General features: G+C 35.9%; 1 protein-coding gene across 4 annotated transcripts; it reads right to left on the bottom strand.

The window, feature by feature from the left end:
- Positions 1-578: 578 nt before the first annotated feature.
- Positions 579-17603, bottom strand: LOC116298464 (uncharacterized). 4 transcript variants are annotated; one of them, XM_031706950.2, is made up of 30 exons: positions 17464-17603; positions 17075-17116; positions 16360-16408; positions 15874-15927; positions 15682-15786; positions 14887-14996; positions 14624-14669; positions 14432-14511; positions 13833-13910; positions 13496-13534; positions 13338-13388; positions 13080-13150; positions 11574-11717; positions 11227-11300; positions 10133-10234; positions 9772-9830; positions 9285-9387; positions 8522-8645; positions 8045-8200; positions 7567-7783; positions 6787-6819; positions 6500-6693; positions 6003-6118; positions 5322-5552; positions 4787-4924; positions 3361-4275; positions 1467-1940; positions 1175-1375; positions 1040-1080; positions 579-931 (listed from the first exon to the last, which is right to left on the bottom strand). In XM_031706950.2, the coding sequence occupies exons 1-30, from the start codon at positions 17488-17490 to the stop codon at positions 848-850; spliced, it is 4158 nt and encodes a 1385-aa protein (XP_031562810.1). In that variant the 5' UTR covers positions 17491-17603; the 3' UTR covers positions 579-847. The 4 variants fall into 4 exon arrangements, with proteins under 4 accessions (XP_031562810.1, XP_031562811.1, XP_031562812.1 ...); XM_031706951.2 differs by lacking the exon at positions 3361-4275; XM_031706952.2 differs by lacking the exons at positions 3361-4275; positions 4787-4924.
- Positions 17604-17638: the final 35 nt, after the last annotated feature.

The following is a 17638-nucleotide window of genomic DNA, read 5'->3' on the forward strand; positions in this document are numbered from 1 at the left end:
TCTATATATCGTTACAAGTTGTGGTTGAATGTAAGCAGCGCCTGGCGAATGGGATAATAGGTATGTGATGTTGAACTTTTTTATTCATTTTTTAAAAAGAATCAACATAAGCGTAATCCTCCCTCTTCTTCAAAATGCCCTGATCTGTCTTGTAAGTAGCTTGTAACATTCGCACAGTCATGACAATATTGCATGTACAAGAAATACAGTACCTTTCTTCCCGGCTAAGCAGATAATCCTGACTACTTAAACGATTTGAGTAGGATTAATTCGCTATGATTCAGTCACGAGATAACTTCGAGCGAATCATTGCCGTAAGAAATCGTGCTGCCCAACACCATGTGACGTCACGATACTGGCAGCTACTTCCGGTCACGTTATACTGTTACAAAAAATCGCGAAAAATGAAATGAAACTGAAGAGAGTTGAAGACTAAACACGAGGTAAGAAAAATTGAACAAACATCAAAGATTCAACTTGCAAAGGAAAAGAATGGATTGATCGTGACGTCATTCAACATGGCGACGGATAGTCACGTGTCAACTCTTTTTCATGTATAAGGTGAGTTCTTCACAGACTGCCTTTCAAGAGGTTATTTTAATACATATTATTACAAATAAATACTAAATACTTATTACATAAATACCAGATATGTACTGTAGATTATTTTTTAAGTTCAGCCTTCTGAATAAATATTTTTAGAAAGGACTCTAGTGTTTCCTTATGCTATGTAAAGTGCAGGAACCAGGATAAGATTCCAGTAACCTTCAAGAATGATTATGTATTATCTCAATATGGGTTACCTGTGGTGTGTGTATGCAAAGAGTTTGGGTACTAGTGTATGAGGTTAGAATAGTTCATCAAGACCAGAGTTGCGTTTCCTGGACGATGAAAACTTCTCAAAAGACCCGAATCCCAAACCTGACGAACTCTAGAAAAATATGAGAAAAAAAAGATTAAAAAGTTGCATTCTGGTCTAGCTAGCTAACACCCAATAGCTGTCCCTACCCAAACAAGACCACAATGCACCACAAGATACCTTTTTCTTTTGCTTCGAAGAATCTGACCAAAGACTTGACACTAAGAAATGGGAAAAAATCTCTTTTAATCTCCATTGGGAAATAGAAAGAATGGAATTAGAATGGAAAGCGAATAAGAATAAAATGAAACTTACAAGAATCTTTCTTGGGTGAGGTTTGTTCTTTTGTTGTTCTTTTTCTCCATGACCCAACGACTATGTCATCATCATCATCATCGTCATCATCATCATCATTTATCGAACCTCTGCCTGTCGTTCGTATATCTTCTGATGTGCGCAGGGTTCGTTTGGGACTGAGAAGACTATCAACCAGCGATGCTCTCTTTGGAGATGATGCTTCGTAAAACAAGAAGAAAAAAGAAAAAAAAAATGCAATATTTCTAGCGCGTTTCATTGACTAAAACCTCTGATACAAAAGATTACTTACCCCTACTTTGGAAACTAGATCTTGAGCTGACAATATCTTTTTGCTTGCTCTCTGTTCGTTTTTTCGATGTAACAACAACAGCATTGTCATCGCTTTCTTCCTCAGAGTCATCCAGATCCCTACTCGAAGTTTTCCTCATTTTTCCTGAGGTCTGAGTCTTTTTCTTGCTCCATGAATCCCTTGTGCCAGTTTGGCCTGCTGAGGACTTTCCATAATTAGTAGAAGATGATCTGCCTTTAGCATGTGAGACAATTAGCCCATCATCAGCATCAGCATTATAATCATCATCATCATCACTGTCTATGATCTCATGAATATTTTTTTCTCTTTTCCCATCAGAGGATTTAGAAGACTTAGATGTTTTGAAAGAGTTTGTTTTCTTTGGTGATTTATGGGATGATGCCACAAGTTGGTTGTCACTTTCTTCGGATACCTCTGCTATGGTCCTCTGGGGGTTGATGTCTTTGGTTAATCCTGAAAAAAACCCGTAAAAAATTAGGAAAGAGATGGGTGGGAAAGGGAAAGGAGAGGTAAAGGAGCATAAAGGAAGAAAGGAGGAAATGAAGGGAAAAAAGAAAGAAAAAGGAAGAAAGTAAGGAATGAAAAGTGAAAGGAAGGAAGGAAGGAAGGAAGGAAGGAAGCAAGCAAGCAAGCAAGCAAGCAAGCAAGCAAGCAAGCAAGCAAGCAAGCAAGCAAGCAAGCAAGCAGCAAGCAAGCAAGCAAGCAAGCAAGCAAGCAAGCAAGCAAGCAAGCAAGCAAGCAAGGAAAGAAGGAAGGAAGGAAGGAAGGAAGGAAAGAAGAAAGGAAAATATTTCATTGTAACTGGAAAAGAATATTAGGTAAAGGAGCATAAAGGAAGAAAGGAAAAGGAAGGTAACTGGTAAAGAATATTAGGTAAAAACTAAATCAAGTCTCCACAGGTGTCTCACTATTTTTTTTTCCTATCAGTTACATTATTACTCCTGAAAAGAGTTTATCTATTAATACTAATAATTATTGATATATGGTTAATCATTTCCCATGCCTGTCAGTTGTCATTATACAAACAACAGCATCATTGTTCGTTTCTTTCCCTAGAGTTAATTTAACAGATCAAAAACAGTTTTCCGTGTTTGATACTCTGATCAAAACACGCGGGATGTTGGGAGAACACGAGAGGAGCGTAGGAAACCACGACGCGTAGCGGAGTGGTTTCCAGCTTCTCGAGTGTTCTCCTAACATCCCAAGTGTTTTGATCAGAGTATCAAACACAGAAAACTGTTTTTGATTTGTTTTATAAAATAACAAACGCGCGAAAAGATCGAAAAAAAGCAAAGTCTAAGTAAATTCTCCCTACGTGCCGTCTTATTCAAACTGACCAATGAGCGCGCGCGATAGATTAAAAATGACGATAGCGTGTTTTGATACTCTCATCAAACATGGTTTTCGACCAATCATAGCGCGCGTAGTATCCCAATTGTTTTATAATAATGAATTAATAAGAATTAATAATAAATAAAGCATGATATTCATAAAGCTGACATATCTATGGTTCCAGACACTCATTAGGAATAAGATAATATAAATAAAGCATTCAAATATAAACGAAGATTCATCATGGATTCATAGATTATACATTAATATTTTACTAGATAATATAGAATATACAACCATTAGTAGCAGCAGCAGTGTTATTGGCAGACGAGGAAGTGGTTCAGGAGGTAGGAAAATACGAAATTTAAATGAAAACATCAGAGAAGAAAAAGCTTGTCTTGTTCTCAACACCAGTAGCAAACGAGAAAATAGACGAGAAGCAGGAAAAAAATGGGACGAACAAGGAGGCAAGGAAAAATGTGCATGTGTTGTGTGAAGACGGGTGTAACAATCCTTGACATAACACTCATCATCACTATACCATTTTCTTGCACTGTCTTGTCAGGTTTTCTATGCTTATCATCTTCGCGTTGCTTGACTTTCTTCTGTGTGGCCTTCTCAGGTTTTTCTTTTCTGACTGTTTCTTCATCAGTTAATTCACCTTGGACATTTGATAAGGTAAGATCATGTGATGATGAATGGTCATGCCGCACATCAATGTCATGTGCTATCATATGGCCATTTGATAGCCTAGAGTCAAGCGATGTTGTATGATCAGGTGAGGTAGTCTGATCATGTGACATAGTATCGTTCAGAGATACTCCCTCTAAATTGTCATCACTTTTCTTCTTTGTCGTTTCATTAATGTTTTCTTTATTACTATTATTATTATCAAGGAGTTTACTTTCCGGAATTTTCTGTTTTGATGTATTTTTATCTGTCTTGGAAAAGCCGATTCCACTAAAGAATTTGTTTCTTATTAATCCTGGTGCGTTTGGTTGATTCCTATTGGCTAACGATAAAGTTGGTGTGTTTTTTCTGGCTAATGCACCTGAAGTTTTTGACATGTTGTCATTGGTTGAAGGAATCAATGGCTTGTCATTGGTCGAAGAACTTTCAGCCATTTCATTGGATAAAGTGATAGATGGCTTCCCATTGGTTAAAGATTTTTCAGCCATTTCATTGGATAAAGTGATAGATGACTTCTCATTGGTTAAAGAACTTTCTGCAATCTTATTGGGCAAAGCAATTGATGGCTTCTCATTGGTTAAGGCACTTTCAGTGATTTCATTGGATAAACCACTTTTGTCTTTCTCTTCTTGCTGCTCTGGAAGCTTGAGGTGGTATTTATCTCGTTTGTCTTTTCTTGACTCTTTAGTCTCTTTCCTTGCCGCTGCCTTACCAAACACGACCAATTCGTTATCAGAATCTGAGTCTGTTTCGCTTAAGACTTGCTCTTTGGATTAATTAACAAAATGAACACAATGTAAAAGCAAATGATGACAATCATATTGATAAGAGTGACAATTATAATGATATGTGAGACAATATTATGATAAGCGTGACAATCATAGTGATAAGCGTGACAATCATAGTGATAAGCGTGACAATCATAGTGATAAGCGTGACAATCATAGTGATATGCGTGACAATCATAGTGATGTGCGTGACAATCATAATGATATGCTGTGACAATCATAATGATAAGCGTGACAATGACAATAACAAGGGAAAAATCAAATCACCAATAATAATGATAAAATATGATGGTTTTGAAGACAGTGATTGCGATGTAGAAGAGGAAAGATAGTTATGATGAAAGACAGCTACTGTATGTTTGGAATCACTACTAGGTTACAGTAGCCATGTTGATGGTGCTAACAAAGACAGCCGAAGAGAAATCTTTCCGCCAAAAACCATACCACCAACATGGCGGCGATGATGATGGTTTATAATCATTAACATACCACGTGACTGGTCCATTTTTGATTGGATACAAGAACTGGACTCTACTGGTTCTTCTTTGGTTTCTGGTTTGTCCTCTGGTCGAGTGTTTTGTTTATTGATTTGTTTAGTTTGGCTTGATGCCATTGATTGAGATTGTGCTGGTGCAATGAAAGTGCAACACATTAGACAACAGTGCAATATAATACATAACACAAAACACATAATAGAAATATGAAACGGCACACATGTCTATATACTATGAGAGTGTGGCGCCTCTTACTGCTGTGCTCAGGGATTTGATCCCTGGATTCACCATCATATGTGAGTAGGACTGCTTGACGGTTCTCTCCTGAGGGGTTTCTCCAAGTTCTCTGGATTTCCTCCCTCCTCAAAAATCAACGTCTAAATTACAATTTGATCTTGAAACGAGGCCCACAGGTTTGTTAGCCTACTAAGACAGTTTGCAATCAATGGTACAAGAGCTGCAAACAATTGCAATGCCGTGCGTACAACAGTAACTAATAATTACAAGTTAAGGTGCAATCAAGTGCTTACCCTTACGTGCAAGAGACGAGCCTCCAATGACAACATTATCATCATCACTGTCAACACTGTTGTCTGATACAGACTCTGGAGGTCTAACCTCTGCAGTTCTCCCCTTGTGTCTGGGTGCAGGTGATGGTGGGGTGCTATCCGGTGTTTTAAGTGTGCGAGGTGCAGGGTGTGGTGGGGATTTGGTGCGAGGGGTTGGTTGTGGGAGAGAGAGACTGGGAGATGCTGAATAAGCTGGGAAATCAAAGTATCAACCAATCAAAATCAATTCTGACTTTAAAATGGTGTCAGAAGTGGGACATGGTTGTGTTGGTGTATGGGTTAGTCCATATTCATCTACATTCATTATCCTGTTATTACTGATGGTGTCAGAAGTGGGACATGGATGATCAGCTTCCATAACCATAACTGAAAATGATTTGCTCTTATGCTTCTTTTGCAGCCAGAATAAGTCACAGGTTGGGTGGTTAGGTTACTTGTGTTCTGGCTACTCATCTCCGATTAAGTGATGTCTCATGCAGATAATAACTATGATGTAGTCGGCAAGCATGAATATGTATATATATATATATAAATATTATCATACTATGTTACAATGATATTATATTATTATACAATAATATACTGGTGGTAATAGTAATAGGGATAGTAGTATCAAGGTTTGCCTTATATGATAGATCATACCTGTAAATTTAGATCGTTTCTTGGATGAGAAAGGAGATTTGTTGTAAGACGAAGATCTTCTAATCACAATATCATCCTCATCATCATCTGCATTGTCTGAAGCCTCATGGTTGATCCTAAAAACAGTAATGACTTAATTAATTTCTCTGTAAAATAGACCAGTTTTGAATTCCAAATTACCGCTGTGTTCCTTGATTACAGACTCATTTGCACAGGGTTAGCCTCGTATCAGTGTTTAAATATTCACAAATACCAACAGAAAAGTAAAGAATGCACAACTTCAACAATACAAACATTTTGAAACTTGACGGACCTTGACTGGAACACGTGAATATTCTGCACAAACTCGAGGCTAACCCTGTGCAAATGAGTCTGTAATCAAGAAACACAGCTGTAATTTGGAATTCGAAAGGGGTCTATTCAGCCACACAGACATCTCCAAAGAACCTACCTTAATAAATAATAATTGAATAATAATAATAAATAAATCTACCAACCTTTCGGGTGCTTTGTAACCTGGCCACTCATCCTCAGGCTCCTCTCGGTTTCTTGATCTCGTCAAGTGTCCTCTCATTGCTGATTGGACATTGATGATGGCGTCATCAGAATCCATAGAATCTGAGTGGAATCTGTCTAATCTGTCTTTACGGGCCAGATGACCACGGAATGCTGCTTGGATATCTGTTATTACCTTCAAGATAATTCAATAGTAAATTATCAGACTTGAAAGAACATAATGAAAATTGATTGTTAATTGACTTTGATTACTTTGACGCACTCTTACCTCATCTTGCGATGCTCTCTCTTTTAGCTTTAACTAAGAAAGAAAAGAATAGATATCAACATTAATTGCTTTGATTAATGATGAATGATGGTGATGATATATGATGAAGATCAAGATGATGATGATAAGAACTAATTATGATGATGATGATGATGGTGGTGATGTAGATGATGATGGTGGTGGTAATGATGATGACGATGATGATGATAATAATGATCATGTTAATGACAATGATGATAGTGATGATGAAGATGAAGATGATGATAACTAATTATGATGATGATGATGGTGGTGGTGATGATGGTGGTGATGGTGATGATGAAGATGGTGGTAATGATGATGACGATGATGATGATAATAATGATGTTAATGACAATGATGATAGTGGTGATGATGATGATAATGATGATGGAGATGATGATGGTAATAATGATGAAGTTATTGACAATGATGATAGTGGTGATGATGATGATAATGATGATGGAGATGATGATGATGGTAATAATGATGATGTTATTGACAATGATGATAGTGGTGATGATGATGATGGTGATGATGGAGATGATGATGATGATGGTGGTGATGATGATGGTAATAATGATGATGTTAATGATTATGATGGTGGTGATGATGATGGTGATGATGTTAATGATGATGATGGTGGTGATGGTGATGATAATGATGATGGAGATGATGATGATGGTGATAATGATCATGATGATCATGATAGTGATGCTGAATGATTACTATAAGTTATAATGATACAAGTACAACACTTACATGTTTTTTCCATTCTCTCTGTAAAGTTTTTGCTGCTTCTTCTTGTTGTAGTTTTTCTTGTTCCTTTGTCAGTTGATCCTGTTTCTTTCCCTGATAAGATCTCCACTGTTTCTGTAGAACCTTTGCAGCATGGCGTTGCTTGAATTCCTCAAACTCCTTCTCCATTTGTAAATCTCGTTCTCGAGCTGAGACTGGTTTTCGTCTGCCACTAGATTGACTGTAAAATATATAACTATCATTATCAGTATCATCATTATCATTATTATCACCATTATCATCATCATCTTACATTTATCATCATCATCACCATTCATCATCATCTTCTCCATCATCATCATCATCATCTCCATCCATTATATTATCAATACCACTATCATCATCACTATTATCATCCCCACCATCATTGTCAACATCATTATCATCATTATCATCATCATCATCATCTTACATCCTCAACAGTCATAGTCATCATCATTACCTTGCTGTAGATGTAGTGCTAGACTTTCTTCTCATCACTGTACCGCTGACTGTACTGACTGTAGTTGGACCACCAGCATCAGTTGTTCCAGGTGTTGTCTGTGATAATCTATGATGAAGGTCCTCTACTTCTTCTTCTTTTGCTTTCAGTTGCTTCCTACATGATTACAAAACCTTCAAATGTTATGGAACCCTTAAGCAACCACTCAGTTGATCTAAGTCAGGGCATGGCTAACTCACAGATCCAACCATGAAACAACCTCTGGGCTGATCTAAGTCAGGGCATGGCTAACTCACAGATTGAACCCTGAAACAACCTCTGGGCTGATCTAAGTCAGGCAATAATTGAGAGTCATTTGAAAAAAGGATATCCTTAAATATGGTCATTGGAAAAAGAATACCCTTAAAATAATATGGTAATGATACTCTTAAATATGGTCATTTGAAAAAAGCTTAAAAAAGGATAAAAGATGGTTACCGTAAATCATCAGCAACATTGCGATAATGTGTTCTGTCTTCTTTCAGTCGTTCTATCATTTGGCGAAGTTTATCTCTTTCTTCAGTCATTTCAGCTTGAGTTTCTTCCAAACTACCAAGCTTTCCTGTTAATTAAAAAGTATTGAAAGTAAGGTGCAAAAAGAACCATTTGATCGACAGGAATCGTGATCAAAATGATGAATTATGGTGATGATGGTTGTGGTGATGATGATGTTGATGATGATAAATGATGAAGATGATGATGGTGATCATGATATATGATCTATAATGCTGAAGGTGATCGAGTAGATGATGATGCTGCTGCCGATGATAAACGATGATGGTGATGATGATGATGATGAAGATGATGGTTAGAATGATGGTGATACCTGATAATGGTGATACCTGATAATGGTGATGGTTATGATGATGATGATGGTGATGATGGTGATGATGATATATGATGATGATGGTGATGATGATCATGATGGCAGTTGGGGTGATGATGGTATATGATGATGATGATGGTGCTGATGATGATGATATATGATGATCATGCTGGTGATCATGATATATGATCTATAATGATGATCGAGTAGATGATGATGCTGCTGATGATGATAAATGATGAAGATGATGATGATGGTGATGATGATGATGATGGTGGTGGTGAGGATGATATATGATGATGTTGGTGATGATGATGATGATATTTAAGTAGAAAGTACAAGCAATTAAAACAACATTGATTCATGATGATTCACCTTCAGATTCTTGTGATTTTCTCTTCTTAGATCCTTTTTTCTCATCCTTCTCATCCTTTTCTCTTGCAGAATCTTTCATTCTATCTCTAGGTTCATCAAGTTTCTGAAAATGTAAACAAATAAATGAGAGAACAGTAGCAAAATAGAATAACTTAAATAAACGAAATAGATAAATAAATAAAAATATATAAATAAATCAACTTTGTTTATAGAAGACATATCACACTTAATAGTAATTCAACTGATAAACTCATGGTTTTATAGTTAATTAGGGATGGGACTGCCATTAACGTGGTCATCCAAGCCATGTGAAGGTCTAACCTTTTTCAAACTGATGCAAATACAAAGACAGCACCTTCTCGTCAGTTATAATAAGACCCTGAGTGTTGCTCCATCCGATGCTTGAGCCATGAACTCCCGCACAACAGACCAACACTCTTACCAAATGAACTAACCGGGTGGAGGTAATAATGACAACTTTTCTTACCATTTCTAACTCATGGATGGCGTGCAGTAGTTGAGCTCTTGACATGTCAGCATAATCAACTGAGAATAAAGGAAAAAATGAGAAATACATTTATTGAAAGCAAAAGCAGCATAAAGGATGGGAAATGAAAGGAATGGAAGTTGAAGGAAAGGAAAAGGAAAGAATGGGATATATTTAAAAGAAGGGAAAGGAAAGAATGGAACTGGAAGGCAAGGGATAAGAATAGATGGGAATTAAAGAGAAGGAAAGGAAAATGAAAGGAATGATAGACAAAAATAGAAATAAAGAGCAAGAAGGATTAAACAAGGATTGGATTGAGGATTGGCAAAGGAAAATTTAAGGAATGTAGGAATGTCCTTACCATTTAGTGACTGTCTGCTGCTTTTTTTTGACTGGTTTTCCACAGCTGATATTAACTCTTTCTTCAAGCTTTTGTTCTCTGCTTTTAACATTTCTATATCTTCTGCTCCCAAGAAGAAATAATGATGATGATGATGATGATGATGATGGTGATGATGGTGATGATGATGATGATGATGGTGGCGTTAGTGATGGTGGTGATGATGATGATGATGGTGATGATGATGATGATGGTGATGATGGTGATGATGATAAGATGATGATGATGATGATGATGATAAAAACAATAATAATAATTAAAAAACCTTAGTTAATAATTTTATGTATTCTAATAATCTGGGTTTCGGCTTCCATCAATTAAAAAATTACTAACCTTTAGGTAAACATTGGTGGTGTAGTGGTGAGAGCGCTTGCCTCTTACCAACATGACCAGGGTTTGATTCCTGGACTTGGTGATGTATTTGAGTAAAGTTGTTTGTTGGTTCTCTTAATATGTTTAATAATTATACAGCTTCTCATTAATCCCATATAGGTAACTGTCCAATTATTTTCTTAATTGGACAGTCCTTGTTGATATGGGATTAATTAGGCAGCTATATAATTAATAGGTAATGGGATTTCATGCTCCCCAATCAAGAAATAATTAGACTCGAAAAATTCCTCTGACTGCCAAATTGGACTCGGCCTACGGCCTCATCCAATTTTGTCAGTCCTTGGAATTTTCCTTGGAATTTTCCAATTATTTCTTAATTGGACAGCAGGTAGTCCTATTACATATACTAATATATTCATACACATTTTACAATTGAAGAGGTAATGTATGAACAAACTACATAACCATAATATAAGTATATATAAGAATATAATAATAGTTTGGAAAGTGTGTGGTTGTTAAAAGAGTATAAACTTTTGAGTCAACAACCACCAACCACTGACAATCTCTCCCGCTTAAGGTCCATCTTATCCCATTTATTTACTTAACTTAAATCTGATTGACGGAAGACAAAAACCCATGTCTCCAATCGTAGCTAGTAAATCAGTATAACTGCACACAAGTTGCTTCTTAGTTAATGAAATAGAAGAAATACTACTTACTTAGAAGTCTGTGTTGTGACGCACTCATCGGCCTCTTGCCTCTGGCAGAAGCCAGCTCATCTGATATGTTTAAACTGTCAAACAGAAATGTCAATCATTTAGAGGAAGCCATTTAGATGTTACAAATGTACAAGATGTCACTCAATCAGTGAAAGAAGCCATTTAAATGTAGGTACAGTTGTGAGTTGCAAGGTACCAGTGTCAATCAACAAGTCAAGGAAGCCAGTTATATGTATTGTTAAGGGCAAGGACATGAATAAGATAGAGGACGTCAATTGATCACCATGATGTCAATCATCATGACTTCAATCAGTGGGAAGCCATGCTAGTGTTTGTTATTTACTTACTCTGTCATACTACTTGTGTAGTTAATTCGTTCTTGTTGCATCTGTAACATGGCCAGCTGTAGCCGTTGTACCTCTTGGTAATATGTTTCTGATTGAATTCGAAGCTCCTCGATATCTGTCATCTTTAGCTCTCTTCTTAGGTTGCTATTAATAACACAATATAATATCTTTAATTCTGCTGTAAAACCCAATAATAATAATAATAATGAATGATAAAAATAATAAATAAATAATAAATAGATAATAATAATAATGACAACAACTACAACAATGATAATAATAATTAATAATAATGCCTAAATAATAAATAATAGTATGTATAGGTAATATAACTACATGTTTTACGAAAAAAATTCTGAGGACTGCCAAAATTGGATAGTACCATAGGCTCAGTCAATAAGCCTGAAGCGAGATGACGTTTTACCCCCGACTCTATACCATAATAGTTTTTAAAATTCTTTCATATCAAAATTTTTGATTCCTTAGAGAATACAGGAACAATAGTCATAATTAAAGAACAAAAGCAGTGGGAAAAGGATTATGGTCTAGAGACAGGGGTAAAACGTCATCTCGCTTCAGTCAATTCCAGTGAGAGGAAGTTTTGAAAATGATCAAAGTTCATATGGGTATCTTAGTCGGTCAATAAATATTTCATTTTCAGGAATTAAAGTTCATTTCTATAAATAGTAAAAAGATGCTAAAACTTTAAAAGTCGAGAAAAAAAGAATCTTGGAATATTAGGATCATGTAAAGTGGGACTGGACTGGACTGGACTGGACTGGACTGGACTGGACTCTGGATCCTGGATGAAAAATTTTGTTTATCAAATTTTCAGCTTTTGAATTGGCATGGATAGTTTTAATGAATAGAGAAAAAAAATCCAACCTCTTAAATTTGATTTGGGCTTCTTAATTCCAAATTATGAGCCATTTTTTAAGTTTGGAAAATCCGGAACCGAGCATGGCTGGACTGGACTGGACTTTGGTTAGCTGGATTGTCCGGATCGAAAAACGTTTTTTATGCCGAATTTGAGGCTTTTATTTCATTTTTTGCATTCTAGTACTCATATCTAATATCCATATGACGAATTTTTGAAAAATATCAAGATAAAAAGTTTTTTGTTGGGGACATATCTAGTGGGTCTTGGATTGTAAACAATTTCGCTTCTTGCCCAATATAGAGGAACCAATAGCAAGATTACCATGGATACCAGTAGTAGTGGTTTTAAGATGTAATAAATCGAATGGAGAATACTCTAGTTTTGAATTGTCTGTTGTTCAGGATTTTCCTAGATTTTGTGTAGAATATTCTGGCTCCACTCAAGGTCCATTGAATTTCAAAGGGTTTGTATTGTTGAAGTTGTGCATTCCTTATGTTGGTATATGTGAATATTCTGGTGCTGACATGAGGCTAACCCTGAGGTAAATAATTCTGTAATCAAGGAACACAGTAGTATTTGACTGATTTGAAAATGGTCTCTTTCTCAAGGAGTAACAAACTAAGTACCTGAGCTCTGCCTCTTTCTCTTTCACTGTTCGTTCAACACCATGAAGCTTCTGTTTCAAACTATTGACAATCTGTGGTAAAAATGACCCAAAGATCATAGATGGATTGGATGAGCAACATAATAATTAGATTTAATGGAGTGAGAAAAAGCCTAGAATCAAGCAAAAAGGCCCTGGAGATGTGATGCATAATCCAGGAATCGAAGCAAAGACCCCAGATTTGACTTTTTAGTGATAATGTGTTACTATTGATACTTACAGCACTTGTGTCTCCTCTTTTGTCTGTTAGCGTTCTTCTAAGATCCTCTGGCTGTAGATTCAAGCAAACTAGTTACTAAATATTTTAGCTTCTTATGGGAGTAATGCCAGGTCTTAAAACATAAGTTTTTATCTCTTTCTTCATTAATGCAGCCTTACTTGTTTTCTAGAGTTCAGTAAATCATACATCTTTCTGTCCTATAAATAAAACGAATTGTTTTTGTTAACCATTAGAATACATGTGAGCTCCCATCTTATATCAACACTCTATTATCACCAGCAATACATAATACAGTAAAAATATGTAATGATACTCAGTTTCTAATTCTCTCTTGATATTGCGTAGAATATTCATTTTTTTCAGTGTAAGTCCATGGAATTTCCAAAATGTATTGTTGTAGTTGTGCATTCTTTTGGTATTTGTGAATATTTTGATCCTGAAATGAGGCTAAGCCTGTGTAATTGAGTCTGTAATAAAGGATGTTTTTATACATACCTTGATGATGTTTTCTTCCTCTACCCGATGTAACTTAGTGCTGAGAAGATTGTTATCTTCTTTTAGCGAATTAATAATCTATAAGACAAAAATGTTAATACTATATATTAGGTAATACAGGTAATGATCTTTGACCATTAATTCAGAAAAGGGTTGAAAGTAATGTTATATAGCAATGAAGGTGATAATGAAGATAACGAAGTTGATGATGATGGTGATAATGATGGCGATGGCAGTTCTGATGATGATAGTGATGAAGATGGTCATAATGATGATGATGGTTACAGTGATTATGATGGTGATGATGATGGTGATGATGATGGTGATGATGATGGTGATGATGATGGTGATGATGATGGTGATGATGATGGTGATGATGATGGTGATGATGATGGTGATGATGATGGTGATGATGGTGTCATGATGATGGTGATGGGAATTATGCTGATGAAGATGGTGATGATGATGATAATAGTTGTGGTGGTGATGATGATAGTGTGATGATGGTGATGGTGATGATGACGCTGACCTATGATGATAATGCTAATGCTGATGAAGACTGTGATAATGATGATGATGATAATGTTGATGAGACATACTTTTTTCAGTCCTATTATTTCATCATAATAATCTTCTGCTGGTTTCAAAGCCGGTCCTCCTCCAAAAACATGGGGTTCAGCTGCAAAAAGAAATATGAGCACTGCATTACATCTAATACACACAACACTCACTACATTAACTCTATTAAATATTCATGTACAAAATATTGACATGCATCATATTAAACTTACTGTTGGAAAGAGATGCGCTCCTTGAATGAGACTTGGTTTTGGAAAACTACAAGAACACAAAAATAATTATGTATCAATAAAAAGAAAGAAAGAGAACACCCAATTCTTTCCACACTTCATTTCTTCAGAAATGTATTAGCAGCAAATGCAGAAACCAATCCAATCTCATCAAAAAGAGGTCAATACTCAAGTTCCTCCATAGCTGAAAAGCATTCTTGTGAAGAAAGAAATAATACTCAAGGGAATGACACAAGATGTCTAACCTCAACAACATCACTAAAGTTTCTGGTTCTTGATCCTGGTCTTCGTTTCTTCGCATATGAGGGCCTGGGACCTGCCCAGGTGTTCATAGCTGTGTTATTGGTGCTCAGGGCTACAGATAATATCGAAGTATGATAAGTTAGTTTGGGGTCCCTGTGGCATGATGCTCCACAGGTAGCCCAAACATAACATTAATATCAAACAAAGCTTTTGTAAACAGACTTAATTTATACCAATCTAAGAATACCTAAATACTGGGAAGCATTGGTGGTGCTAGCAGCAAGAGTGCTCACCTCTCACCAATGCCAACCAGGTTCGATTCACAAACTTAGTGTCATATGTGAGTAATAATGACAATAATAATTTAATACTTATATGGTGCAAATTCCCATGTAAATATGATCAAATGTGCCATAAGTAGAGTAGAGGTGTTTGTTGGTTCTCTCCTATGCACTTCTAAATCTCCAATTTAATCATTAAGCGAAGGCTACAGGTTTGTTAACCACTGGCTAAAGACCTCCTCGGCTCTGGAGCGCTGGAGCGTAATGTTGTCCCATTTCAGACCACATGTCATTCCCTAGAGAATCTTTGTTTGAGTTGTATCCATATTCATGTGTCTTCTTATGTGCAACCAAGCGCAAACCTTAAACAAAGAAATGATACTCTAGGGAATGACATGTGGTCTGAAATGGGAAAACATTACGTCAGAGCAGATGAGGTCTATTAAGTGTTACCCTTGTAAATTGATAATTTATTTCATTTATTTAATAGTAATAGAGATATGATATCTAAAGTACCTCCAGTGCCATTCTTCATAGACGTGAGCCAGAGGTTTCTTGTCGTTGAGTTAACAGCTTCATGTCTCTTTGCTGTGACTTGACGTGAAGCATAAGGAGATGGTGCTGATATAGACAAATGTGGAATATGATGTAAATGTTGATTGGCTGAATAGCTGATTGATTATTTTATCTAAAATCATTGATACTTACGCTGTGTCACCTTGGAGCGCCTTCCTTTGACTGACCTTGACCTTGAAGTAGCATCTAATGAGGATTAGGATGAACATGAATTTATTTCACCAAGTTTGTTACAGGGTTTGTGCTGAGGTAACCACTTAAAATTCAAGGACTATTCAAGGAGCATACAAGGACCCAAAAATGAATTTACAAGGAGTATGTTCAGCTAACTATGCCAAGGTTTTACACGGTGGTTGCACATGGCTGACCTTCAGATTTTCAATCTTTCTGAAAAGATCTATTTCAGAACCATGCAAATAATGATCAAAGCAAAAATTCAAGGAGTTTTCAAGGAGTTTTCCTAAAATTGTAAAATTCAAGAGCTTTTCAAGTGCCTTGAAAACGTGAATTAAATTCAAGGAGTTTTCAAGGAATTTAAGGAGTAGCACAAACCCTGTTGTTAGAAAAATGATTGCAATTATTAAGCAATATTATAATAATGATTTTGATCAGGAGTACCTAAAGGAGGTTTGGGAGTCAATCCACTGCCCCCTGAACCACAGCTGGCCTGAAATAAAAACACAGACAGTTATAACATTGACAAAGTTTTGAAATAAAGGGTAGAACTTTATTTATTTGTACCCATTATTACATTATTTTCTAATTTGATACATTCTTATATGTTAGACAGATTGAGGGGTACCAACTTCCAAAAATAACTAGAAAAATAAAAAGGAAGTCGGTTTACATATTCTTAATTAAAATTCATTACATTTAGGGTCAGGATTCCTACAATGTGCAATGATAGTACACTCTGCTGTCATCTCTGGTGTTCAAGGTTTGATTCCCGGACTCAGCTTCAATCAAGGGAGATATCCAATTTGTTGAATTGAAGATATCCAATTTGTTGAGGGTTTTTCTCTTATTCCACTATTTTTTTTCTCCCTCTGGAAAACCTCAAAAACTAAATTCCAATTTGATTTGTGAATTAGCCATAACTTTATTACATCTCTTCCTTGATTCAAAGAATTAACTCAAGGTTCTACGGCTCTCTTCTCTCACATTATCAGGAGATAATGAACATGATTTATTCTGGTTTAGCTTGTGTTCTACTGTATGTTTTACGAGATACATCCTGTTTGTACCCAAGCTAGACCAGAATGCAACACAATCTTTTCAAAATGCTAAACTGAATACTATGAACCAGTACTCAAAAAACAGCTGTTTCACTTACAAGAGAAATAGTAGATCCAGAATCAGAGTAGGCATCAACTTCCTGTAATAAGAATACACCAAACAACAATATAAGCCCGCTAGTAAGTATTGCTAAATTTTAAAGAATTCTAGTGTAAAATAATTGAAACAAATTACAAGTTTGCAATTCAAAACACTGCTTAAGTGTTTCTAGAGTATTTACATCATCCAAGGTCCTGAGGGAAGTACATTAAACTGTACAAATATAATAATAATTGGTAATATAATAGTTATTTGAAAGCATCATGTTAAAGTGAGTCGTGTTGTCGTCAATAGAAAGTCAATAAAAAGCCACAGAATCCCATCAAAACTAAGGTAGATAGGAAAAAATATAAATAAATAATGCTATCTGCACCATGCAATACGTACCTGAGCATTTAACTTGGAAGAAGGCATCGAAAATAACGGAGTGTTTCCTACTTTTTAGCGACTTTTTTACTACAAATAATCACTTTTTACAAACGACAACACAAGAAGCTTCCTCGAACAACTCGCTTCAAATCTTAAGCTTTTGCAAAAAAACCTTCTGTTTTAACCCATAATA

The sequence above is a fragment of the Actinia tenebrosa genome, unplaced genomic scaffold (genome assembly GCF_029948245.1).
Source record: "Actinia tenebrosa isolate PJP-AT-01 unplaced genomic scaffold, QUT_ActTen_1.0 PGA_scaffold4__44_contigs__length_22323623, whole genome shotgun sequence".
NCBI lineage: Eukaryota > Metazoa > Cnidaria > Anthozoa > Actiniaria > Actiniidae > Actinia > Actinia tenebrosa.